At 41.5% G+C, this 25035-nt stretch overlaps 1 protein-coding gene across 1 annotated transcript in view; it reads right to left on the bottom strand.

Moving 5' to 3' along the window:
* Positions 1-25035, bottom strand: part of DNAH12 (dynein axonemal heavy chain 12) — a 136909-nt gene that overhangs the window by 13967 nt on the left and 97907 nt on the right. Inside the window, 13 exon segments of the mRNA XM_051979504.1 lie at positions 4128-4268; positions 4482-4735; positions 5863-6013; positions 8265-8409; positions 8716-8874; positions 9112-9252; positions 10799-10838; positions 10841-10970; positions 13039-13231; positions 17592-17784; positions 19337-19551; positions 20163-20308; positions 22452-22599. Coding sequence (XP_051835464.1) covers positions 4128-4268; positions 4482-4735; positions 5863-6013; positions 8265-8409; positions 8716-8874; positions 9112-9252; positions 10799-10838; positions 10841-10970; positions 13039-13231; positions 17592-17784; positions 19337-19551; positions 20163-20308; positions 22452-22599 — 2056 coding nt within the window.

Consider the following 25035-nt stretch of genomic DNA (forward strand, 5'->3'; position numbering starts at 1 on the left):
AGATTAGATAGATAGATAGATAGATAGATAGATAGATATAGATATAGATAGATAGATGATAGAGGGGTAGATGGATGGTAGGTGGATGGATTGATTGATAAATAGATGAATGGATAGATAGGTGGATAAGTTAGAAGAATGGATGGATGGATGGACTCTGTCTAGCCAGATAAACAGACAGATAGATAGATAGATGGATGATAGATAGTCGGAAGGATAGATGGATAGACAAATAGGGAAGACAGACAGACAGACAGATAGATAGATAGAGTTGAGTTAATCACTAAAGGGAAAATTTTAAAAATCAGCAACTTTGGGACCCAGGAAGGAAAGGCTCGGGTTCCAATCTTCTGTGCTACGTGATCTTGGACAGGTCACTTATACATTTTGTCAGTGTTTGCCGTAATAACAGTAACTGCCCTTCAGAGATCTCATACTGGATGTCCAGCAGACTTCTTAAGCCCAAAGAAGGTGTTCATTAGCTTTCTCCCTATTACAGTCCAGGCCAACACCATCCTCCTAATCCCGGCACTCATAGCCTAGAAGCCATCCTACCATCCTCATCATCTCCTACCCTCCCACATCTGAGCTGCTGCCATGGCCTGGAGATTCTACAGCATCTCTCCAATGTGCCCCCTCCTCTCTTACGACACCGCACTCATCCTCTTACATGTGGACTATTGCAACAGCTGCTGGGGAGTCTGACTACCTTAAGGCTTTCCCCACTCCAATCATCCCCATTTAATCACTAAAATGATTTTCCTCAGCTGCAGGTTTACTCCCCTACTCAATAACCTGCAGTGGCTCCCTAGTGCTTCCAGTATCAAATTCAAAGTACTATGACTTCCACAGTCTTCTATAACCTGGCCCCCTCCTACCTCTCTACTCTTCTTATACTTTACTCCCTAGCATGTATTCTTCCCCCAGTGCCTCCAGCCTCCTGGCTTTTCCACAAACAAGACACCTCATCTCTTGACCCCAGACATTTTTCCAAGCTCATTCCCATGCCTGGGAGGCTCTCTCTCCGCATCTCTGCCCACTCAAATCCCATCTCCCACAGGAAGCCTTCCCAACCTCTGTTAATTATTTCCTATTTATCCTGCATCTAGCTTGCTTTGTATGTGTTTGCATGGTGTCTTCCCTGTTAGACTGTAAGCTCCTTGAGGGGAGGGACTTTTGTTGCCTCTTTTTGTATATAGCCACCATTAGTACAGGGTCTGGCACATAGTTGACACTTAATATTTATTGATTGATGGATTAATAGCAGCAATAAGAAGCACACAATAGTCCCCAGAGCTTTAACCATAAAACAATACTATCCTGATCTGTCTAAGGACCATTTCCATATGAGCTCATTGAAAAGAAGGGAAAACGAGGTAACAATAACCACCACCAAAAATAACAACAATGGCAGTATCATGTCAACATTAATAATATCATATTATTAGTTATAATGAATAACACTTCTATAGCACTTTAAATTTTTAAAAAGTAGTTTGTATGCATTACTTCATTTGCTTTTTACAAGCAGTCTTTGTGATAGGTTATAGGTATTATTATTATATCTATTTTACAAAGAAGGAAACTGAGTCTCAGAGATATCTAACTTGCCCACAGAGTTGAGAAGTAGTTAAGTAGCAGATGGGATGCTTCACATCCACATTTATGGATGACACACAGCTGGGGACAGTCTCTCATCCACTGGGGACAAAACTGGGCTCCGTGATATAATCTCAACAGTCTGGGATGGAGGTCTGGTGCTAGTTAGACAAAACTTCATAGCAATAAACTAAGTCCTGAATTCAAAAAGTCCGCCATATAATTATGGACAGTGGCAAGAGATTAGGCCATGCAAAGGAAAAACTTGTCAGTGTTCAAGGGCTGTAGTTTCTGCTTGAATCACACGTGTGATGTGGTAGACAGGAAGGTTCATGTGGGAGAGAAGAAAGCAGGATTGGGGTTCAAAAACTCTGGGTCCAATTCCTGGCTCTGTGACCCGACCTTAGACAAGGATCTACATCACTCTGGGATGAGGCTTTCTCATTTATAACCAGAAAGGGTTGAGTTAGAGGCTCTGATCTAGGATCTCGTCCAAGTATGGCGGTCTTCCTGCCCGGTCTGAGCACAGCTGGGATACCATGGCCACTTGTGGCCACCATATTGTTTGAGGAATATTGTAAAGTCCGAAAGTGTTCACCGAAGGTCTTTGGGGAGAATCTAGACGGTCCCTCCATCCACTGGGGGATGGTTTTCTTTTCAGGAATGGATTGTACTAAGTGGTCGCCAAAGTCTCCATCAGCTCTGAAGTTCTGAGAGTTTGTCAAGTGGTATAAGCATGAGTGTGCCAGAAAAGGAGGGGCTGGTCCTCGGGCAAAGATGAAGAAATCCCCAGGACCAAAAGATCCAAAGGACAGACTCCAACATGGCGGGTAGCTCCAAGATGGAAATTTTATAATAAAACATGAACCAGAATTGCACAGGATGAAGGGAGGTGATCTGGACCAATGGAGGGGATTTCTGCAACCGTACAAGAAAACAAAGGAAATCATTTCCCTCCCCCTGCCCAGCACATGTTCTAGAGCAGTGTTGTCAAACTCAGATAGCAGTGAGGACTACACATTCAGGGTAAGGATCCATGTAGATTCTCTCCTGACCCTGCATCCTACCCTGGTGCAGACCCTCATTCCTCACATTTGGACTGTGCAACAGCTGCTGGAGGGGTCTGTCTGCCTTAAGGCTCTCCCCACTGCAACCCAGCCCATATTTCATCACTAAAATGATTTTCCTAAGGTGCAGGTCTACTCCCCTACTCCATAAACTCTCTGTGGTCAAGTGTCACCTTAGAAAACTGTATATTGTTATCTATGCTCTGTTATATTTCATTTATTGAGTTCAATATCTCACATTTCCATTTTAATCTGGTCAGAACCTTGAAAGTTTTTGAGGGACAAATGTCTGATACCTCTGTTCTGGAGCACACGCCCAAAAACTACTTTCTGAACTTTGAGAATTAGTGGAAAAACCTGGATAGACAAGAATCAGATAATGGAGAAGGGTTTGATTAGCTCTGATGTGGTAGAAAACGGGAGTCTTTCTATGTTCTATAGGATGGAAAAAACTTGAATAAAGAAGGATTTTATAAAAAGTAGTTTTGCAAGATTCCAAATCTTAAAGCTAGAAAGACTCAGGAGGGGCAGATTTCCCCTTCTTAGAGGTCTTCAGGAGGTGGCGGGATGGCCACCCGGCGGCTCGGTTAGAATGGGGATTCTTTTTGTGGATGGGCTGGATCAAAGGGACTCCAAGATCCCCTCCCAACCCTCCTTCTGTGGTTCTGTATAACCTGGCTTATAGACTAGCCATAATTAAGGCATGATATAAGAGAATATGGATACAAAAGGGGAAACAATGAGGAAAAACTGATTGGGAGGCATGAAGAAGACCACATATATATGAGGTTTCAGCTGCAAGTTGGATAGAAAGGTAAGATGAGGCTAGAAATTTGAATGATCATCACCAAAGAGTCGTCTGAGAGCTGACGAAAGAAGAAGGACCTCTTCCAATAGAGAATGAAGAAAAAGGAGGACAGAAGAACTTAAGCCTGGGAGAATACCTAGAGTTAAGATGACAGAAGGGGAAAAGAAGCCCTCAATGGAAAGGGGTAAGTTAGAAGAGGAAGAGAAGGAGCATGACGTCTTAAGGAGTACTCAACTCTCTCTTCTCTCTTCTTTCTTTCTCTTCTCTCTTTCCCTCTCTTCCCCCCCCCCTCACACACACACACACACACACCACAGCACAATTTAAAATTGCACTTTTTAGTTTAAAAAATGACTTCAAAAGCACAAGATCTGCCATTTTGTCCACTTCAGATTTAAGAGTGTCTTTGCAAATTTTATGCTTTCAAGTGGGAAAATGCTTAAAATTTAAAATATGTTTTCAACAAAAATAAAAAGCTTAATTCAATCAAAAATAGCCCATCCCCAGGATGGCTCCTATAAATCTCAGTCCAGTCCAGCACACGGGGAAGAGGAAAATTATACTTCCACTATCCAGACTTTTAAAGATCAAAGAATGAACAAACAAACAAAAAAAAAATCTGTGAACATTTCCTCCAAGAAACAAATATTCACCTGTTCCTTCCCAGGACATCCTTTGAAAAACTGACTATCAGAAATAGGATCTGTGAGATAAGACTGCATGAGATTCAGCCGGAGACCTGTCGGGGGCTCATTTGTCATTTTAACTCCATTCTGTAGAATTGTTACTGGAAACTAAAGGAAAAAAAAAATATATATTAGGAGAATGACCAAAAATCCCGACAACTTCCAAGTCCCATAAATGTAAACCAATTGCTAGAAAACAGGAAACAGACCCTAAAGAATGAGAGAGGAAAAGATGAAATTGAGTCACTGTAGATTCCCTTTCGATGTACAACATAAAAAGTGCTTACAGCAAGAAGCCAGCTCTGCCCACCACCGATGTACCTTTTCAGACGGGTAGCTGGTAAGCCAGAGCCGAAAGGACGGCTGGCAGGTCTCAACGCTAAACTCTTCACAGATTTTTTCAAGCATGGGCATCCACGACACAGCAAGGTGGCAGTTCTGTAAGCAAACCCACGTTCCTGCCTCCATGCTTTCTTTGATCATTTTTGCTGCGATGGGCCCTTGCCCCTGTCCTAGTGAAATGGCTTGAAACTTATTTCCAGACATACTTTTATCATTTGCAAATTTCAGAAGGCCTGAGAAGAACATGGAAAAATTGCCTAGTTTATTATAAAATATTTTTTAAAGTACCAAAATGCAGCTGGTGCTCTTATTACAAATAAGTTATAAACAGGTGAGATCTACCAGGAGAAAGAAGTCCCTCTAATCAAAATCACAGTTCCTTGAAATAGTAGCATATTCTAAAGTTCATAAAATTACTAAAAAATGGCAAATTCAAAATTGCCTTAGGATCTGCATGTTTTAACATTCAAAACCATAATCATAATTTTCCATAAATATCCAAATGACTAAAAAAAGTTCCATAATAATTACTAGTATTTATATGGTACTCTTTTCTTGTATCAAAGGCAGAACTTGAACCCAGAGCCACTATTCTCCAAGGGTCACTATTCTCTACCCACCAGGCCATGCTGCCTCTTTTTATAGAACCTTAATCACACAACAAACATTTATTATTATTATTTGTGGGCCAGACACTGTGCTAAGTACTAGTGATGCAAAGACAAGAGTTAGATAGGAGCTTCCATTCTGATGGGGCAGACAATACAACGTATTATCTATATGTGCATTCAAAATTTGTTTTTGTGCATACGTGTGTGTGTGTGTGTGAGAGAGAGAGAGAGAGAGAGATGAGGGTGTAAGGAATACAAAGTAGTTTGGGGAGGGATTCCCTGTGTGAGGAATAGCTATTAGGTGATTGGCCAGACCATAGAGTGAATGGAAGGTTCACTTTACATGACTTCATTTGGTCGTAACAACTATGAGCGTTTCATACCAGAGATGTAGTTATCCCTCTTTTACAGATGGGGAAACTGAGGCTCAGAATTGATTTGTTCCTAATCACATGAATGTCAGAGGAGGAATCTAAACTCAGGTTTTTTCTGACATCAAGTTTAGAGCCATTTCTACATCTCTCATTGAAAGGTAAGATCCTGTTAAAATATAAATTGGAAGACAGGGACCATCTTTGCTTGCTTGTCTCTCTACAGTGTCTTGTGCACAGTTAAGTACCCAGTTAGTCCTTCTCCATGCATTTTTCCACTCATTTGCTCCGAGTCCCATTCCAACACAAATTTGCCCAAAAGGCGGCTGGCCAGTGTTCCATTTTTAAGCTTAAAGTCCCCACACTCCAAGCACTTACTGGCCATGGGATCTGCTCCTGGAGACAGCACGAAGATGAGGGGGATGGTGCAATTTGAGTCTAAATAACTCTTTGCCAAATCAAAAGGCGGAGGCTCAACAAACTTCTTTCCCAGTTTATCAGTCACATAATTAGTTATAGCTGGGCTGATCTGTTTAAAAGAGAAAACAAAAAGGTTTGGGTTAAGCAGGTTTTGACTTTGTACAGGTTCTTGCATAGTTCTGAACAAAGCATTTTGTTTTTGATATTTAAAGCAAAAGTTTAAAGTTTCATAAAAGCAAAGCGTGCCAGTTCATTGATGAAGATGTGAAGGAAGAGGGGGAAGAGCGAAGCCACAGTAAAAGCCGACTAGCCTCCCTCATGAAAAGACAGGCATTGGGAGGGAAAGGAGAAAGACCTTACAAGACAAATCAACATTTCCCAGACTGGAAAGGATGGGAGACCTCAATACTGTAATCTGATGAAGAAGAATATGAATGTGGCTCCAGGCACAAATAATTTCACATTTTGTCCCCAAGCTCCTTGTCTACTTCAGATTTCCGAAAGGGTCTGGTTAGTGAAATAATAGAACTGAAGCTAATCACCCTAAGATGACATGGAATGGTTTAAGGAAAGAAGGGACTTTTGAGCAAGGAAGAATCAAATGTATCTAAAAGAAAAGCAATATTTTCTCAACTCTTGCATGGAAATGACAAACAACCTCAAAACTGAGATAGAGAAGATTGTTCCAAAACCAGGAGTTATTGTCAGAGCTGAAAGAGCTCAGTAATGGAAGAAAATAAATAATAATAATAATAAATGCTCATTGACTGACTGACTCCAGATGAAGAATATACCCAGTTTCACCCATACCCCACTCCCAGCCCAGGCAAGGTAGAAAAAAATCTACAAAAGCTGCATTGGAAAGCTGTGGATTGATCATGAGAAACCTCTGGAGGGATTTTTTATAGATGAGGAAACTGAAACTGACAGTTCAGTGATTTCCTCAGTCCCAAAAAACTACTAAGGGTCTAAGGCTGGATTTGTCCTGGATCCAGGTCTAGCATTCTCTTCAATGCACAGTTTAGCACCTCAAGTCAGTGACTTGGTGAAAGGAATACTCTTCTTTTTGAAAGACTCTATCCATAAAAAATATGTATTAACCCTACTGTGTGCCCAGTACTTGCTAGATGCTAGCATAGACAGATCTCTATCATAAGATGACAATTTTGTTTTCTCAGCAATACAATGATCCAAAATCCTACTGTGTGTTCAGTACTATGCTAGATGCTAGTGGGGATACCGAGCTTCAGTAAGCCCTGGGTCTCAGAACTCATGGATAAAACCATTCAGTAGGGTCCAAGGTATAAACAGTTAATTATAAAATAAAATATAAAAACAGCAGCTTTTTTCAGAGAGAGTGATATAGGAGGGATCATAATGATTCCCTAAATCAACTCTCTTATCTACATAGAAAACCTAGTCCCAGAGACTCGTTTACCAATTGGACTTGTTTCCTCTCATAAATTTGATTTCTCTATCATAAGATGGCAACTTTGTTTTCTCAGCAATACAATGATCCAAAATCCCACTGTGTATTCATTATTATGCTAGATGCTAGAGGGGATATTGAGCTTCAATAAGTCCTTGGTTCTAGAACTCATGGATACCATCACCCAATAGGGACATGAGGAATAAACAGATAATTATAAAATAAAATATTAAAAGAGCAGAGAGTTTTCAGAGAGAGTGATAGAGGACGACTATGGATCAACTCTCCTATTTACATGAGAAAATTAAGTCCCACAAATGGCTTCAATTACATTAAATCTCTTGGCCACCTCTTCATAAATTTTATTGCTCTATCATAAGATGATGACTTTGCTTTTTCAGCAACAGAATGATCCAAAAACAATTCTGAAGGACTAGTGATGAAAAATGCTATCTATCCCCAGAGAAAGATTGATTATAGATGAATATATACTTTTTTATTTTTTACTTTTTCTTGAGGATGGTTTTTTTTTTGGCCAATGTTTTCTTTCACACTGTGACTATTACAGAAATGTTTTGCATCGCTACGTATGTATAACTTGTATCCAATCGCTTGCCTTCTCAATGAGGGACATGGGAGAGAGGGAATTTAGAACTCAAAAGTTTTAAAATGAATGCTAAACATTGTTTTTAAATGTACTGGAGAAAAATAAAATACAAAATTAGAAAATGAAAAAAATGATTTCTCCATAGTGTGGCCAGTCTGCCAAGCTCTTTCAACTGGGAGATTCCCAGGTTTCATGGCAGGGAATCAAGTTCTCTGAAACAGGACATATCTCCTAGTTAATCCCAGAACTTCATAACCATCAGGTGTCAGTGCACGCTGAGGAAGAAGAAACCATTAGACTAAGAAACAAACCAGTCTCTGTTACCTTATCAGGCCTTAAGCAACGAAGCAAAATTATCTTTTGCAGTTCATTCAGGTCTGTGTCCAATGGTGGGGGGAAAGGAACAGAATGTGGTTCTTTACTGTCATAGATATCACGCCAATCGTCAAGATTCTTCCGAAAATGTTCCCTAAAAGAAAAACATTTTCAGAGCTATTATTTTCCTTTTATTTGAAAAAAATGAATGCAATATAACAGCAACATTTATGAAGTAGCTACCCTGTATAAGGCGCCTTATTGGATATGCAAAGACAAAAATGGAATAATACCTGCCTTCCCAGAGCTTACACTCTATTTACATGAAACAAGATTTTGTTTTGGGGAGGGGGGGGAACGCTGGCTCCTACGGGATTATTCTCAAACAGTCAGTAACCACTGGCTTCATTCATGTGGCTCCTCAGCCCCATGCTCTGTGACATCTTTGCAGTTCAGATACCTGAGGCCTTTAAAGGCTGGGAGCTCACTCGCCCGGCACAGCTCTTCCCAACTTTTTTCTTGTAACCATGAAGGATCTGGATTTTTCTCAGCACTTTTCAGGCCAATTCCACCAGTCAAAAGAAACATGAATTCTGCATATTCAATGTCTTTCTTTGCTCTGTATTTCAAAAGCAAACACCATTAGAGGGAGATGTTAGAAAAGTATTGAGGACCCCATAAAAGCATTCTAACAACTAGGGTGGGTCGGCAAAATCGCCAGTGAAAAGAAGAGCAGGCTACGGGCTTCCCAAGGGGAAGCTTTGGTAAAGAAATCCTTGGGTTTGGATTCTAGTTTATCCACTAAGGTTTTGTCAATTCAGCTAAGGTGGGAGATAAAAGAGGGAGTGTCACTTACAAGAGCAGGTTAGCACACAGCAAAAAGGAGAAGAGCAGTTTGTCCTTCTCAAACAGGGACCGACACACATTACAATATAAGTTATACGTGAAGTGGTCATTTAAGTAACGCAGGCGCTTTTCCAAAATCTTGGATCGGTTACTAAGTTGATAAAATCAGAGCAAAACAAGAAAAAAACCTGGGTTAAGAAAACTCTAATTGAATTTCCCGTGTCACAAACATACAATATGATCATTCCATTGAAAAATAAAATTACCCATGCATATAACTTGTAAATAAAAAACTATAATAAAATGAATGAATGAATCAAATGGGGCTGAAAACTGTTCAGCCATGAAGGAAACCATCTGCACCCAGAGACAGACTGTGGGAACTGAGTGTGGATCACAACATAGCATTTCCACCTTTTTGTTGTTGTTTGCTTGCATTTCATTTTCTTTCTCATTTTTTTATTTGATTTGATTTTTGTGTGTAGCATGGTAATTGTATAGATATGTATGCAAATATTGGATTTAATATATATTTCTACCATATTTAACACATATTGGATTACTTGCCTAGAGGAGAGGGTGGGCGGGAAAGAGGGGAAAATTTGGATCACAAGGTTTTGCAAGGGTCAATGTTGAAAAATTATCCATGCATATGTTTTGAAAAATAAAAAGCTTAAATTAAAAAAAAAAAAAGAAATGGGGCTCAAACAAGTAGGATCTTCACCATGTGACGTGTGGGGGTGGGGAACCATGGCTCTTGATCCTGCAGCGGGGGAGGGTCCCAACAAGCTGCCAACCAGAACTGGGGGCCTGGGGCTCAGGAAGCAGCAGTTAGCTCTTCAGTCAGGAGTGGAAATCCTCAGTGTAAATGTGGCCATTGAAGGCTTGGGCCAGCTGAGCTGCTGGCCTTGGTGCTGATATAACTGCCCCCCATAGGAGGGTGCAGGGACAATGCCCTACGGGGCTGTCCAGAGCCAGCCCTGAGTTCTAGGCCCTGTGGACCATCCTACAGTTCCTCACCTGTCCCTGACCCTCACACCCCACCTGCTGAGAAGTCCTTCAGCACGTAAAGCTCTAATACTCCCCTGCAGATCAGCCTATCAAGGAATCCAGGTAGGGATCCTCTCCTGACCAGGCACAACAGCCATAGGCACAGAGTCTTAAACAGTAAGAGCTCCAGATGAAATGAATATCTAAAGAAATTTAGCATTTCTTCCATTATGAATGTAGGTAGGAGACATTATTGTGAGAAGGGATCCCTAGACTCCACCAACAGGATCCATGACAAGTTAGAAGGCCTCGGGATCCCCTCCTGTTGTGGATGCGAGAATTCCACGAGCCTGACATTACAAGTCGGGGCTCACCCAGCACCAAGCTCGGGTGCTCGTGGAGGGGCCTCCTAGTAGTCTGGGCCTCTGAGAGGATCAATGACCTGGGAGAGAAGCTGGCTCCCAAGCCAGTCTATCCCCTGCAGAGGAAACCCAACCACTAAAAGGAAAGCAGATGAGGCCTCCAAGGGACATAAAGAAGATAGATCAGGAGGCCTTGGGAAATGGCCACATTGGGAGGTCAAGGGAGACAGAGGTGACAGAAAGGAACAGGCAGAAAGAAAGAGAAACTTAGTCTAAATCAGCACCTTCAAAAAAAGTGGAAAATTCCACTTAAGAAAGATAACGGAGGGAAAAAACAATGCTTACCTGTCATGAATCGAGTTGATATAAAGATTAACGAACCAGTGAGTGAATACTGGTACATAGGGTCGATGTTAGCCAGATCTGCGATGCTGAAGAATAATACCGAGGAATGGTTAGCGATGGGTCGATAGCCTTCTCTCGATTCCGCTATTTTGATTTCTGTTTTTTCTGCAATCTAAAAAGTAAGATAAATTAAGAATAGAAGAGGGTTTATATTCATTTTCTGGAATAGTCTTTCCAAATAATGTAATTTATTTTTAAAACCCAAGAAAATGATCTCGATACCAGAATTAATACATTTTAAAAGTCCTTCCCTTGCAAAATTCCAAAAACAAATAGGCCTGAAAGACAGATTTGTGATTCACACCCGGGTGATCTCTTTCTGTTACACAAGCACCAAGAGAGAGACACATACAATTTAGAAAGAGCAATGGCTCTCTACAGAGAGGCGGCCCGTGCTTCTGGACAGATTACTGAACCTGGAGCCACGACCACCTGGTTTCAAAACTGCCTTGGACACATTCTCCCCATTGCTGCCCTGGGCTTGCCTCTTCACCCCGAGTCTGTTTCCCCTTCTGTAAAATGTACAGGTTGGGTTCTGGTCTTCTCTAGCTCTAAATCAATGATCCAGGACCCTGTGTTTCCTCTGACATTTATTACCTGGGCAACCAGGGGAAAATCACTTAACCCTGGGCTGCAACTTCCTCAAATGCAAGGGCTGGACAAACGACCTGAGAGCCTGTCCAGCTCTAAGTCTGTGACAGATGAACCAGAGTGTGCTCTCTGTCTCCTACCCATCTTTGCCACTCTGATCCTGCAGGACGTCCGTGAGCCCATTGCTGGAACCCTTTGTGGTACACCGACAAGAGTCCCAGGCTTGGGGTCAGTCAGTTAAAATCTGGCCTCAACACCCAAAGAAAGAACACTGGGAAATGAATAAAAACTGCTTGCATTTTTGTTTTTCTTCCCGGGTTATTTCTACCTTCTGAATCCAATTCTCCCTGTGCAACAAGAAAACTGTTCAGTTCTGCACACATATATTGTATCCAGGATATACTGTAACCTATTTAACATGTATAGGATGGCTTGCCATCTGGGGGAGGCGGTGGAGAGAGGGAGGAGAAAAATCGGAGCAGAAGTGAGTGCAAGGGATAATGTTGTAAAAAATTACCCAGGCATGGGCTCTGTCAATAAAAAGTTATTAAAAATAAATAAATAAAATAAAATCTGGCCTCGGACAATCCCTGGCTGTGTGGTCTCTGGGATAACAACAGTACCTACCCTCCCAGAGCTGTGTTGAGGTTCAGACGAGATAATATGTGACAAGAGCTTAGCGTGGGGCTTGGCACATAGTAAGTGCTATATGTTTTAGCTAGTAAGTATTATTATCATTTTTATTATTATTTGGATGAGTGAAAAGTTCAAAGTACTTTTTAAAATTTGTTAGCTTGAGATTCATGGTAATTGAGAGTAATTTTCCCCTCATTCTTACGATTAATGCAACAAATTAGGTAAAGATGATAAGTATTTAGCCAGAAAAAGTTAGGAATTTTCACAAAATCACCAAATTTCAGAGTCGTAGGGGACTTTGGGGATCATACATTTATTTAGAACTCGTAGGGACTCAGAGGCCATCAATCCTAATCCCTTTGTTCCTGAGATAAGGAAATAGTGGCACAAAGTGATTAGCTGATTTCCCCAGGATTATATAACTAGTATCTGAGGCAGCATTTGAACTCAAGTCTTTTTGATACTAAATTCACTATTTCTTATACTGTTTATGCTAATCTAATCCGTACATGAACAGAAATCCCTTCTATAGCATTCCCAGGACCCCTAAGGTAGTCTGTGCCAATTTGGAACAGCTCTAATTTTTAGAGCTTTTTTTAATTTTTAATTTTCTTTACATTGAGCTGAAATCTGCAAAATAACAATAATGCTGATGCTGATCATAATAGCTAACATTTATGTAGTGTTTTACAAATAATAATATCTCGTTTGATCCTCATAATAACTATTATAATAATAAGCACCCATTTGACAGATTAAAAAAAACTGAGATTAAGACAAAGGTTAAGTAACTAGACCAGCTTCACAGAGCTCCTAGGTGCAGGAAGGAGAATCCAAGCCCCAGTTTTCCTGCCCCCAAGGCCGGCGCTTGCCACAGGAGCCTTGCTGACTTGCAGTGGCAGCCCCGTCTCCTGTGGAAGCCCTTTTGTCTGTGGAACAGTTTCTGGCTTCACCTGCTGCTTCTTGGTGATCTCGTTGGACATGATCTTTGCCGAATCCAAGACTTTGATTGCACTTTCATCCTCCAAAATGTTCCCTTCGGAGGACGACAGAGTTTCCAGAATCTTGCTTTCTATATCGTGCAGTTGCTTCTTGTTGGCGGCGGACTGGAGGATTAGAGCATTTCTCTCTTCTTCTAGCTCTGGTCTGCAAAATAGAAGCATCTTCTTTAGGAAGTAGGCTCCATAGCCATCAAACGTGCAGTTTGTCACAACAGTTATAAACTTTGGGGATTAAGGAAACTCAATCAAGGGAAAACCAATCTGGAAAAGATGCATCAGAGGCAACCCAACCAATCCCTCACAACAGTCCCCTCCAAACAACTGTCAAATAACGCCTCAGACCAAATTTTGGAGCAGCAAAGACAAGACAAGGTCAGAGTGAGAGCTTTTTTCAAGCAGAAGAAAATGGAGGAGGTAGACAGAAGATGGTCCCCAAGATGGAGGCCTGTCTGAAACCATAGGGCAGCAGGAGTTCTCAGACCAGAGCCAGTGTCAGGCAACTGGCCAGAGAGGGATGACGAGGACCCTTTGCTGACACTGGGTAGAACTGGTGTGGGTTGGCAGCTCTATTGCCCAAACACAGTTCTGGGTTGTAGTTCCAGGGTGTAGAGGAGGGCCGGTGGTCAGGCACAAGGGAACAGGGGCTCTGGTTGCAGGTTTTTTTCCAAGCTTTTTATTTTCAATATATATGCATGGATGGTTATAGTTCTAAGAGAAAGAGCGCACTCATGCTCATGGCTGTAGATGACCAGAAGCCCCTTCTGAGTAAAGAACAGAGTGCAAACTAGAAGAAGTGACCATACTTCTTCCAGTATCCCTGGAAGCACCAAAAACTTGCAGAATCCCAGAACTAGCTCTAAAAAAAAAAAAGCCTGAAGCTTGGAACAGTGTTTCCCGACTCCCAGGTGAGCAGAAAGATAAAAGCCAAGAAATAGGCTGGGAAAATTAGCAAGCAACAACCACCACAAAAAAAGAGACCATAAAGAACTACTTGGGTGGCAGGGAAGACCAAGAAATAAACTCAGAAAAAGACAATGTGACAACAGCTACAAAGCCTCAAAGAAAAATGCTAATTAGATCCAAGCCCAACAAGAATTCATGGAAGAGGTCAAGAAAGAGATTAGAATGGTAGAGAACAAATTAGGGGAAAAAATGAAAGCAATATAAGAAAATTATTAAAAGAGAATTAATAGCTTGGTAAAGGAGTTATAAAAAAATACTTAAGAACCACTTCACACCTTTCAAAAGTGACAAAACACCTTTAAAAACAGAGTTGACCAAATGGGGGGAAAAAAAAGTAGAACTGACCAAATGGAAAAAGAGGTACAATGTCACTGAAGAAAATAATTCCTTAAAAATTAGAATTGGGCAAATGGAAACTAATAACTCCATGAGACATTAAGAAACAAGAAACAAAGAGAAAACAATGAAAAAATAGAAGAAACATCTCATCAGCAAAACAACTGATCTGGGAAACCGAACAACGAGAAATAATTTAAGAATTATAGACTACACCTCAAAGTCATGAGCAAAGAAAGAATTTAGACATCACATTTCAAGAAACTGTCAAGGAAAACTGCCCCAATATCCAGATCCAGAGGATAAAATAGAAACTGAAAGAATATACTGATTACCTCCTGAGATTCCAAATTGAAAACTCTCAGGAATACTGTAGCCAAATTTCAGAGCTAAGAGAAAATACTTTTAGGAAGTCATAAAGAAACAATTCAAATATTGTGGAGCTACAGTAAGACTCACACAAGATTTAACAGTCTCCATATTAAAGAAATAGAAGGATTTGAATGAGATATTCCAGAAAGCAAAGAAGCTAGGTTTACAACCAACAATAACCTATCTAGCAAAAGTAGTATAATCTTTGAGGGAGGAAAATGAACATTTAATGCAGAGGTTCTTAAACTTTTTCCCCTCGTGATCCCTTTGAACTCACAAAATTTTCATGTGACATCAGCTATGTAAGTATATAAGAGGAATACAAATTAAACAGTTACTGATAATAAATCATAATTTGATGACTCCCACATTCAGTTACGCAACTCCATGTAGAGCTGCAACCCACAGTTTAAGAAGCTTTGATTTAATGAAATGGACAGCTTTCAAGGATTCCTGATGAAAAGATTAGAACTGAACAGAAACTTGGATATTGAAACACAAGACTCAAGAGAAGCATAAAAAGGTAAACATGAAAGAGCAATCATAAAGGTCTTAATAAAATTGAACAATTTACATTCCTACATATAATCCCTAAGAACTTTTTTATTATCAGGGCAGTTAAAAGGTGTTTACATAGAAAGAAGGCATAAATTGATTATGTTGGAATGATCTCAAAAAAAAAAAAAAAGAAGGGGTGAAAAGAGGGATGCACTGGGGAAGGAAGTAGAGAAAAGTAGAATGGGGAAATTTTCTCACATAAAAAAGTACAGAATTAAGAGCCTTTACAATGGAAAAGTAAATGGAGGGAGGGTGGTGAGCAATGCTTGAACCTCACTCTCATCAGAACTGGCTCAAAGAAGGAAGAATATATATACATATTCAGTTGAGTAAAGAAATGTATCTTACCTAATAGGGAATTAGGAGGAAAGGAGGATAAGAGTAAGGGGGAGTGATAAAAAGGAAGACAGATTAAAGGAGGCAGTGATTAGAAGCAAAATAGATTTTTGAGGAGGGACAGGATAAAAGAGAAAATACTAGAAGAAAATGAGATGAAGGAAAAGAGCCAGTAATCATATCTGTGAAAGTGAATGAGATGAACTTTCCCATAAAACAGAAGCAGATCGTATAATGGATTAGAAAACAGAATCCAACAATATGTTGTTTATAACAGACATGCTTAAAGCAGAAAGACACATGGAGTTAAAAATAAAGGATTGGAGCAGAATCTATTATGCTTCAGTCGAACTCGAACTAAAAAAAAGTTAGCAAAGGTAGCAATCTCAGACAAAGCAAAAGAAAAAATAGATCTAATTAAAAGAGATAATAAGAGAAACTACACTTGGTTAAAAGGTATCATTAACAATAAAGCAATTATCAAAAAATTTTACAGCAAGTTTTCTCTGATAAAGACTTCATTTCTCAAATATATACTGGATATAAAACTGAGTCACAGTTATAAAAAAAAAAAAAATAAAAGCCATTCCCCAATTGATAAATGGTCAAAGGACATAAACCCACAGTTTTCAGAAGAAATCAAAGCTATCCATACTTCTATGAAAAAAAAAGTTCCAAATCCTTATTGATTAGAGAAAGTGAAATTAAATAACTCTGAGGTACCACCTCATACCTTTCAAAAATGACAAATTTTGGAGGAGATGAAGGAAAAATAGGTGGAGTACTGAACTGGTCCAACCATTCTGGAAAACAATTTAAAAACTATGCCTATTTGTAGTCACTCTTTTTGTAGTGTTAAAGAATCGAAAATCCAGGTGATGCTCATCGATTGGGGAATGGCTGCACATGTGAGGTATATTATTGTGATGGAATGCTATTGTGCTATGGGAAATGACAAGGATAGGGATGGTTTCCGAAAAACATGGCAAGACTTATGTGAACTGAAGCAAAGTGAAGGGAGAAGAACTGGAAGGATCATTTTGCACAGTAACAGCAATATTGTAATGAACATCCACTATGAAAAGACTTAGCTATTCTGATCAAGACAATGATTTAAGACAGTTCCAAAAGCACCCGTGATGAAATATGCCATCCAATTCCACAGAGACAACTGATGAACTCTAAATGCAGATTGAAGTTGATTTTTTTCACTTTATTTATTCACTTTTATTTTACTTGTTTGTCTAAGTTTTTTATTTATTTTATTTATTTTGCTAATACACCTAATAATGGAAATAAATTTTGGATGATTTCATGTGTATAATTTATATCCTATTTCTTGCCTTCTTAAGGAGTGGGGTAGGGACTGAAAGAAGAGGAATTTAAAACTTTTTTAAATGAATGCTAAAAATAAGTAATAAATTAGTTTTTTGTAAGTGAAATGTCACAGGTGATTTTAGGTTCCAATCTGCCTTAATAGTCTATACAGGGTACCATAAATCTATCTACACAAAAAATTATTTTTTAATTCCTAAACAAATTCCCCCCTTTCCATTTTAAGCTCTTCAACTCTCATTCTATTATCAGTGGGAACAGCTCCAGACAGCCTTCAGCTCTCTATTATACAAACTGAGAACATTTATATAGCTCGTTGGTATAGATTATACATATTTTTGATGCATACATATACCTCTAAGGTTTATAGTTACTAAAAACTTGTGTAAAGTATAAGGAAATTATGTAAATCATATAAAAATAAAAATATGACATAATTACCCAAAATGCATAGCTATTTTTTTTCCAAGCCAAGGGGCAAAGTTTATTGTAATTATATCGCCAATCGAAGGGGGCTCAGTTCCTAGCTCAGAGCTATAACTGAATGGCCTCTGATGTCTGTTCCAGGATTTACAATCTCCCTGGATATCTCCATCATGACTTACCTCTCCTTTGCGACTACAATACCCAGCAGCTGGTCTTGGAGTCCCTCTGGCGTGATCATGAAATTGAGCAGAGAAACCTTTGTGGCCAGCTCGGGCATATAATGCGGATTCCTCAGCTTCGTAGTGATGTAGAATTTGAAGTCAAAGGAATATTCGATAATGACTTCCCCGAGCCTTATGCAATCGATGCCTCCTGGAGTTTCAGGAAACAAGAAAACATCAGATCAAACTGGTTGGTCTCGCTCCCCTTCCTTGAAAGCTCTACTGGTATTTCTCTTACAATACTACAATAACAATACTTGTTAGTAACTAACAAGATGAAGAGTGAGTTTAATAATCAGAGAAAATAAGGCTGGATCAGTCAACCGACAGATATTTATTATTTTTCTGGGCAAGCACTGAGCCAGGTAAGCAATGTCCTTTGGGCAAGCTTTTTTGCCCCATCCAGATGCCATCTGAAGGATTTTTCTTCCTCTCCTTCTGCCCCCAATCAGTAATCCTAATAATTACTACAGATGGCAGATGACTGGGAAGGACGGGAAGGGCCCAGAGAAAAGGCCAGCCATGGGTAGCCCCCGTGGACAATCCAACATCTGCCCGCCCCAGCAGAGCTGTCATGTCAAAGACCCATCAGGACTTCATCAGTGGGAGAATTTGCTCCACAAACATTGATTAATAATTTGTAGTCTTGGGGCGTTGCCTGGGGCTCAATGGGAAGTCTTAGCCCCTCACCCCAGGCAGTGCAATGGCCACTTAGTCCAGTCTCTCCTCCACGGCCGTCAAAGTCATCTTCCCAAAGATCCCTCCCTACTCAATAAACCAGAAGGCATCCCCAACACTTCCAGGACTTAACAGAACACCCTTTGCTGCCATTCCGGGCCTCCCAGCTTTCCTTGCATCGCTCACAGAGTCTCTTCTGTTACATTGTGGGTTGTTGGGGGCAGGGCTGCCTTTACACTCTTCCTGCACCCCCAGAGAGAGCCCAGCACCCTAGACAGTAAGAGGTGCTCAAGGCAAGCTTGTTGAATTAAAACAAAATCGTGTCTCAGGCACTGGAAATACAAAAATCACACATTCTCTGTTCCTAAGAAGGCGATCCCTGCAAGGCAGAAACACGTCCCTATGCTGCTGCTGCTGCTGCTGCCCAGCCAGTCATGTCTGGCACTTTGTGACCCTGTGGACCTCTGTCCTTGGGGCTTTCTTGCCCAAAATACCAGAGGGGCTCGCTGTTTCCTTCTCCTGATCATTTTACAGGTGAGGAAACTGGGGCAAACAGGGCAAAGGGGCTCACTAAGGGTCACAGAGCTAGGAAGTTTCCAAAGCTGGATTTGAACTCGGGGCTTCCCGGCTCCAAGCTCAGCACTCTATCCACTGTGCCAGGCCCATATCTAAGTATAGAGAGAATTTATGCAAGGTACTTTAGGGAGGGAATGCACTAGCATTGGGGAATGGGAAGGTGGAGTAGGAAGGGGCTTTGGGTATGTGAGCTGACTTGGGGAATATGAGAAATTACACCTCATGTAATTATATCTACTACTAGTACTAGTAGTAGTACCGGTACTACTAGTACTACTATTATTACTACTACGAATACTGGTACTACTACTAGTATTAGTACTACTAGTAGTACCGGTACTACTACTAATACTGGTACTGGTACTACTACTAGTACTGGTACTACTATTAGTACTACTACTACTACTACTAACACTGGTACTACTACTCCTTGGATTTTCCTTTTTTACCTTGTTTAAATGTTTGTCTAAGCAGTAAAGGCTCCAAAGAGGGATCCAACTCTTCCCCAACATTTTCTAAAAGGAGTGGGGCACCAAATTGAATGCAATTTTCCAATGTCCTCATGTAGTCCGAATCTGAGAGCTTAATCACACTTAGTTGGTTATCCCTCTCAGAGTTCTTAATCCACTTGTTGGCTTGACCTTGGGGATCAATCATCAGAGGCCTGGAAAAGAGAAGGAAGAAACATAAAGAGGTCTGAAATTTTAATTGCTTTATAATTTGGGTATTGCTGAGATAAAGTACTCTCAGACAAGACTAATTACTGGCCCAACTAAAGAGAGAAAAGACAGGGGAAGTCTTGGAAAACACATCACAGCTAAAAATATAGACTGAAAAGCAACATGATGGTAACTATTGGGGGAGCAGGGAAGGACAGCAAAAAAAGCTTCTCTTGCTTGTATTTTCCTCCAAGATAAAATCAAATTCAAAGAAAACTTACTTAGGTTTTAATTGAGAAGGTCTACAATTGAGATCTATTTAGGAATTTAAAATATGCCTTTAAAAAGAAAGGAAGATAAAACAATAAAGTTTTGGGCGAAGAACTTTTAACCTGGGAAGCACAGGTTCTCATTTCTGCTACTAATTAGAGAAAAGAACTTCAAAAAAACTTCCGTTTTCAGTAATCAGTCATATCCCAGCACCAAAAATCCAATCTTATCTGACACTGACATTAGGAGGAAAAAGGTACAGGATTCCAAAAATGAGGGAGAGAAGCAGTTTTCTGTAGCCTTTGGGATAAAACGTGAGAAGAACGACCATTCCACTGGCCCTTACCAACGTCTGGAATTGGTAACGATCACACCGTTGTCTATGGAGAATACATCTGTTGGTAATCCGGCAATATTCCAGGCTCGAATCTTGATTGGATCGCCCAGAGTCTTACTCAGGGAGAATTCGTCTGAGCAAGGGATTTCTTTTATCTGTAAGAAACACAAAGCAATGAAGAGTTCTGGCTTCTCTGCACATTGCAGCTGGGAAGTTTAATTAAAATATCCACTTGGATCTCCAAATAGCCCAGATATTTTGCTGGTGTCCAGAATTCCATGTTGGACAAAAGTAACTTCTGGGGCCCAGACGTGAACACAGGTCATGTGAGCAGCTGCGCCGGCGGGTAAAAGGCTGCCCACTGGTGATGGCTGATTTTGGCCATTGCAACTCACTAAGACCACCTCTAGGATGGGGGCTTGCAAGCTGAAAAGGACTCGGAGGCCCTCTCATCTAGAGCCATCATTCTAAAGAGGAAACCGGCCAGTGGGGAGGTCATACAGCGAGAACATGGCAGAGCCCAGGCTGGAAGCTCGCTCATCCCGCTCTCAAGTCAGTGCTTCCCTCCCTGGATCCCCAGGGCCTTCAAGGTGAAATCATGGATCTTCTGAAATATGGGCAAATCGTGTGAATTGTCCTTAGCAAGTAGCATTATTTAGCAATCAGCAAATATTATTGTGTGCGCAAACATTCCAATGTATCTGTGAGCTCGTTGATGTGGTATTCCCTTCAGTGATGCACACAGCAGACGCTCCCTGCCTGCCTGTCCCTGCCCATCTCACTCTGTCCATCCCTGCCCGTCCCTGCTTACCCATCCCTGACCATCCCTGCCTGCCCGTCCCAGCCTGCTCATCCCTGCCCATCTCTGCCTGCCCATTCCAGCCTGCTCATCTAGCCTGCCCATCCCTGCCTGCCCATCCTTGCCTTCCCATCAGTCACTGACCACCTCTGCCTGCCCATCCCATGCTATAGTAGCCCAGGGATCCAGCCCACAAACTGCTGGCCTTCTTCATGTTCTCTTGCCATTGTGGACTTCAAATCCTAGCTCTGGCCTTAGGAACTCTGTGACCTTAAGCAAGTCCCCAGCCTTAGGCTTCCAACTCCTCAGTAGTAACTGATGGAGGTCACACAAGACATCTCTAAAGGTTTGTTCCAAATCTAAATGGATGATCCCATGAGCTCTGTGATCTAGCCAGCCTTTCTTTTCTTCTTTCATACATTTTCCTGAAATATTCTGTAATCTTATTTCACTAATAACTCCTAAATAGATAAATAAATCAATGAATGGATGGATGATGGATGGATGAATAGATGGATAGATTAATGAATAAATAGATAAATAAACAAAAAGGACTGGAATAAAACTTGAGCTCATAAAGGAAAAACAGAAGATGCTTATTTTTGTATGAAGTTCAGTATTTAGTAATTCTCATATCTCTCCCCCCACAAAGAGCTTAGAAATGCTCCAGTGAGGTCAAAGACAGAAAGAAATGTCCCATATATTCCAAAATTATATTATAAATAGTCATAGACAATTTTGTGGAGGGAAAAAACAAAACTAGAAACCAAGTGGGTGCTTATCCATTGGGAAGTGGCAGATCCACTTGTGGAATATGTGGTTGTCATTCAGTAATTTTTTCAGCCATGTCTAATTCTCCATGATCCCAGCTGGCATTTTCTTGGCAAAGACACTGGATATTTGTCTTTTCCTTCTCCAGCTCATTTTACAGATGAGGAAACTGAGACAAAGAGGGTCACCCAGCTAGTAAACAGATGAGTTTCCCTGGCTCCAGGTGTGGGACTCTGCACGCTACGGCACCCAAGAATACGTGGCAGAAGTAAGGAACAGAATATTATTGTGCCACGATGGCAACTATGAGGAACTCTGAGAAACATGAGATGTATCAGCTGATACAGAGAGGGGGAAAAGCAGAAGTCAGAGATCCATATGGCAATGACTCCAAAAATAAAAACAAAAAGACTAAAAGACATTTGAACTCCTATAAATGCACCAGAGAAGAGAGAATGAAAGGGGGAAGAGCAGAGGCCGAGGAGAAGGATGGGCCTGAGCTCCTGAGTTGGATCACTCTCTGGGTCAGTCTGCTGAGCTGCCAAGGGAAGGTTTACATCAGGGGAAGCTTTTGGGCTGGGGAGAGGAAAGTGGGATGTGGAGATTACCTACAAAATAGATGTAAATAAATGCAGACTTTTGTCTTTAAATAAAAAAGAAAGCTCAATGTGCTCAACGACAAAAGGAGCACTTTTTGAAGCAACGTTTAAGGAGGATCGGTCCATTACCTTGCACAGCATGCTCCAGTCCTTGGTACACTCCTGGCGGAAACTCGCGGTGAAAGCACCCAGGTAGGCTATGACTCCGGCTGAGACCAGAACATCTCCAGTCAGGTTGTCATACGTGTCCTGAAGGTCATCTGCTGCTTGAGACCATCTGTGAGCAACCCAAGGCAAAGAAAGGCCGGAAAGGCATCTTAGCTATATTATTTGAAACTGCAAAACAAACTAGAAATGAGCTATTCAAATTCAAAGGCAAAAGCGAGCAAGGGCAAGGGCAAGAGAAATGCTATGGGGAGAAAGGCCCCAGTATCGACAGGGTCAAGGAAAAAGGGAGGTCAGAGAGTCCGCGCCGGGCCTGGAAGGGTTGAGAGGTCTCCTTGACAAACATCCCGGAGGTCTTCAGCATTCTTGGAGAGGGACGTCACATGGAAATTCCACGTGGGAAAGACAGGCTGGGCCCAGGTTGGGAAGGGTTTGATTTAAGGTTTGGTGTGTGAAAGCCACTGGAGTGAGTCAGCAGGAGAGGACATGTCCAGGTTTGTTCTCCAGGAAAAGCAGTGGTTGGGAAAGTAGAGCTGTGAGGGGAGGAGATGGCAGGAAACAGAGAGACCAGCTGGAAGCCATGGGGAAGTAATAGCAATGATTGGGCTGAGGGGACAATGGGAGAAATGACAACTGAGGGAGAATCAGCTTGTGTAGTTGGGGAGACCGAGACAGTCGTGTTCTCCACAGAAACGCTTGGAAGCCAACGGGGAAGAAGAGACCGAGTTCGCTTTTGGACAGGTGGAGTTTGGGAGACTGATCGGTCCCAAATGTCACGTGGGCCACCGAGTAGGTTCCCAGAGCTGGGACAAAGACAGCTTCCAAGAAATACTTCTGTGTTAAGTTTGTTAACAATTTTTCCAACACTTTCTTACATCTAAACAATTAAAATCAGAAACAAATCAAGCCTTAGTTTGCCCATTTTTTAAACCATAAATACACCCCAAAATGAAGAATTATTAATTAACAAATTAATAATTAATGCACTTTCCTGTGAAAAATGAAGAATCACGAGTCAACAAATTAACAATTAACACACTTTCCCCTATGCTAGTTTGAACTGGCCCGGCACACCCATTCTCATTATCCTTGTCCATATGTAATTGGTCATGAGCTCCTGGGCTCAGGCTGGGGACAAGACTGAGGGGTTTGCTTTTCACCTTTCTCTGCCGCTCCCCCTCATTTAGCATGATGTCTGGCACAGAGCAAACACTTAATAAATGTCCAATGGCTGTGGAAAGCCAGGTCAGATAAACCATGAAGTGATTAGCCAGGTTGTGAAGGGCTTAGAAGAGGGAGGAAGAGAAATCAGAGGAGACGGGGGAGAGAGCAGACCCCAGCGAAGGTGATGGGGGAGCCTCAGGGAGCCACAGACATCAAAAGGAGAACCGGGCGCTTGGGAGAGATTGAAGATGAGGTGGATGAGCCTGGCAGCAAGGGCTAGAAGACAAGAAATAGGATCCATGATACCAAAGGGGACTAGCCTTGAATAGGAAAAGGTCATCTCTTCACCAGGGAATGCAGCCAACGTAAAGGCCTGGGGCGTGAGGTCAAGGGGAACTGAGAGGGAGAAAACGCTCGGAAACAGGGTGCTCCCAAGTCTCTCGTTTCTGGCATGGGGACTTTGGTCTGTTCTTCCAGAAAAATAAGACCACATCCATCAAGAATACTGTATTTCCCCGATAATAAGACACTGTCTTATTATTTTTTTGGACAGGAAAAAAAAAAAATCCCAGAGGGCTTATTTTCAGGGGAGGACTTATTTTAATGCTCCCAATGGCGCCAGCAAGCAAATCACTGGGGAAGAACAGGATGATGTGCTCACTGCTGCAGCTCTGATTGGATGCAGCTCGGAGCGCGACGTGCGTTTCAACGGGGGTGGGGGGTAGGGGGGAGACGGTGCATACAGAAGGTACCGTAATGTAGCGGGTAGCACAGGGGATCACCTTCACTACAGTAGCAATCTCGATAGGGCTTATTTTCGGGGGAGGGCTTATTTTAGAGGAATTATACATAGTAAGGGGAGGGCTTATTTTCGGGATAGGTCTTATTATCGGGGAAACACGGTACTTCTCCTTCAGGAAAATGGGGCAGTGACCCCAATCAGCAGGAGCTGTCTTCTGAATCAGTGTCACAGTGGGGAGAATGACCCCACGGGAGCTCCGGCACAAGTTCTTATACTGGGAAAAGCGGCAGTAAAGTAGGGGGTGGATAACGTCTTAGCTCTGAGAACACTAATGGCTGACATGCTTGCTATATGCCAGGCATTGTGCTAAATGCTTTACAAATATTATCCTATTTGAGCTTCACAGCGACTCTGGAAAGTAGATTATAATTATATCACCATTTTGTAGATGAGGAAACTGAAGCAGATGCGATTAAGCAATTTAGTGTCTGAGATCAGAACTGGGCCCCCTGACCCCAGTCTTGGAACTCTATCCACTGTCCCCCCCAGCTGCCCCCCAGATACTTATGAACTATGTCACCCTAAACCTTCTTCAGCCACAGGTTTATGTCTAAAATTGGTATAATAATACAACTTAGCTCA

The sequence above is a fragment of the Antechinus flavipes genome, chromosome 1 (assembly GCF_016432865.1).
Source record: "Antechinus flavipes isolate AdamAnt ecotype Samford, QLD, Australia chromosome 1, AdamAnt_v2, whole genome shotgun sequence".
Classification (NCBI taxonomy): Eukaryota; Metazoa; Chordata; class Mammalia; order Dasyuromorphia; family Dasyuridae; genus Antechinus; species Antechinus flavipes.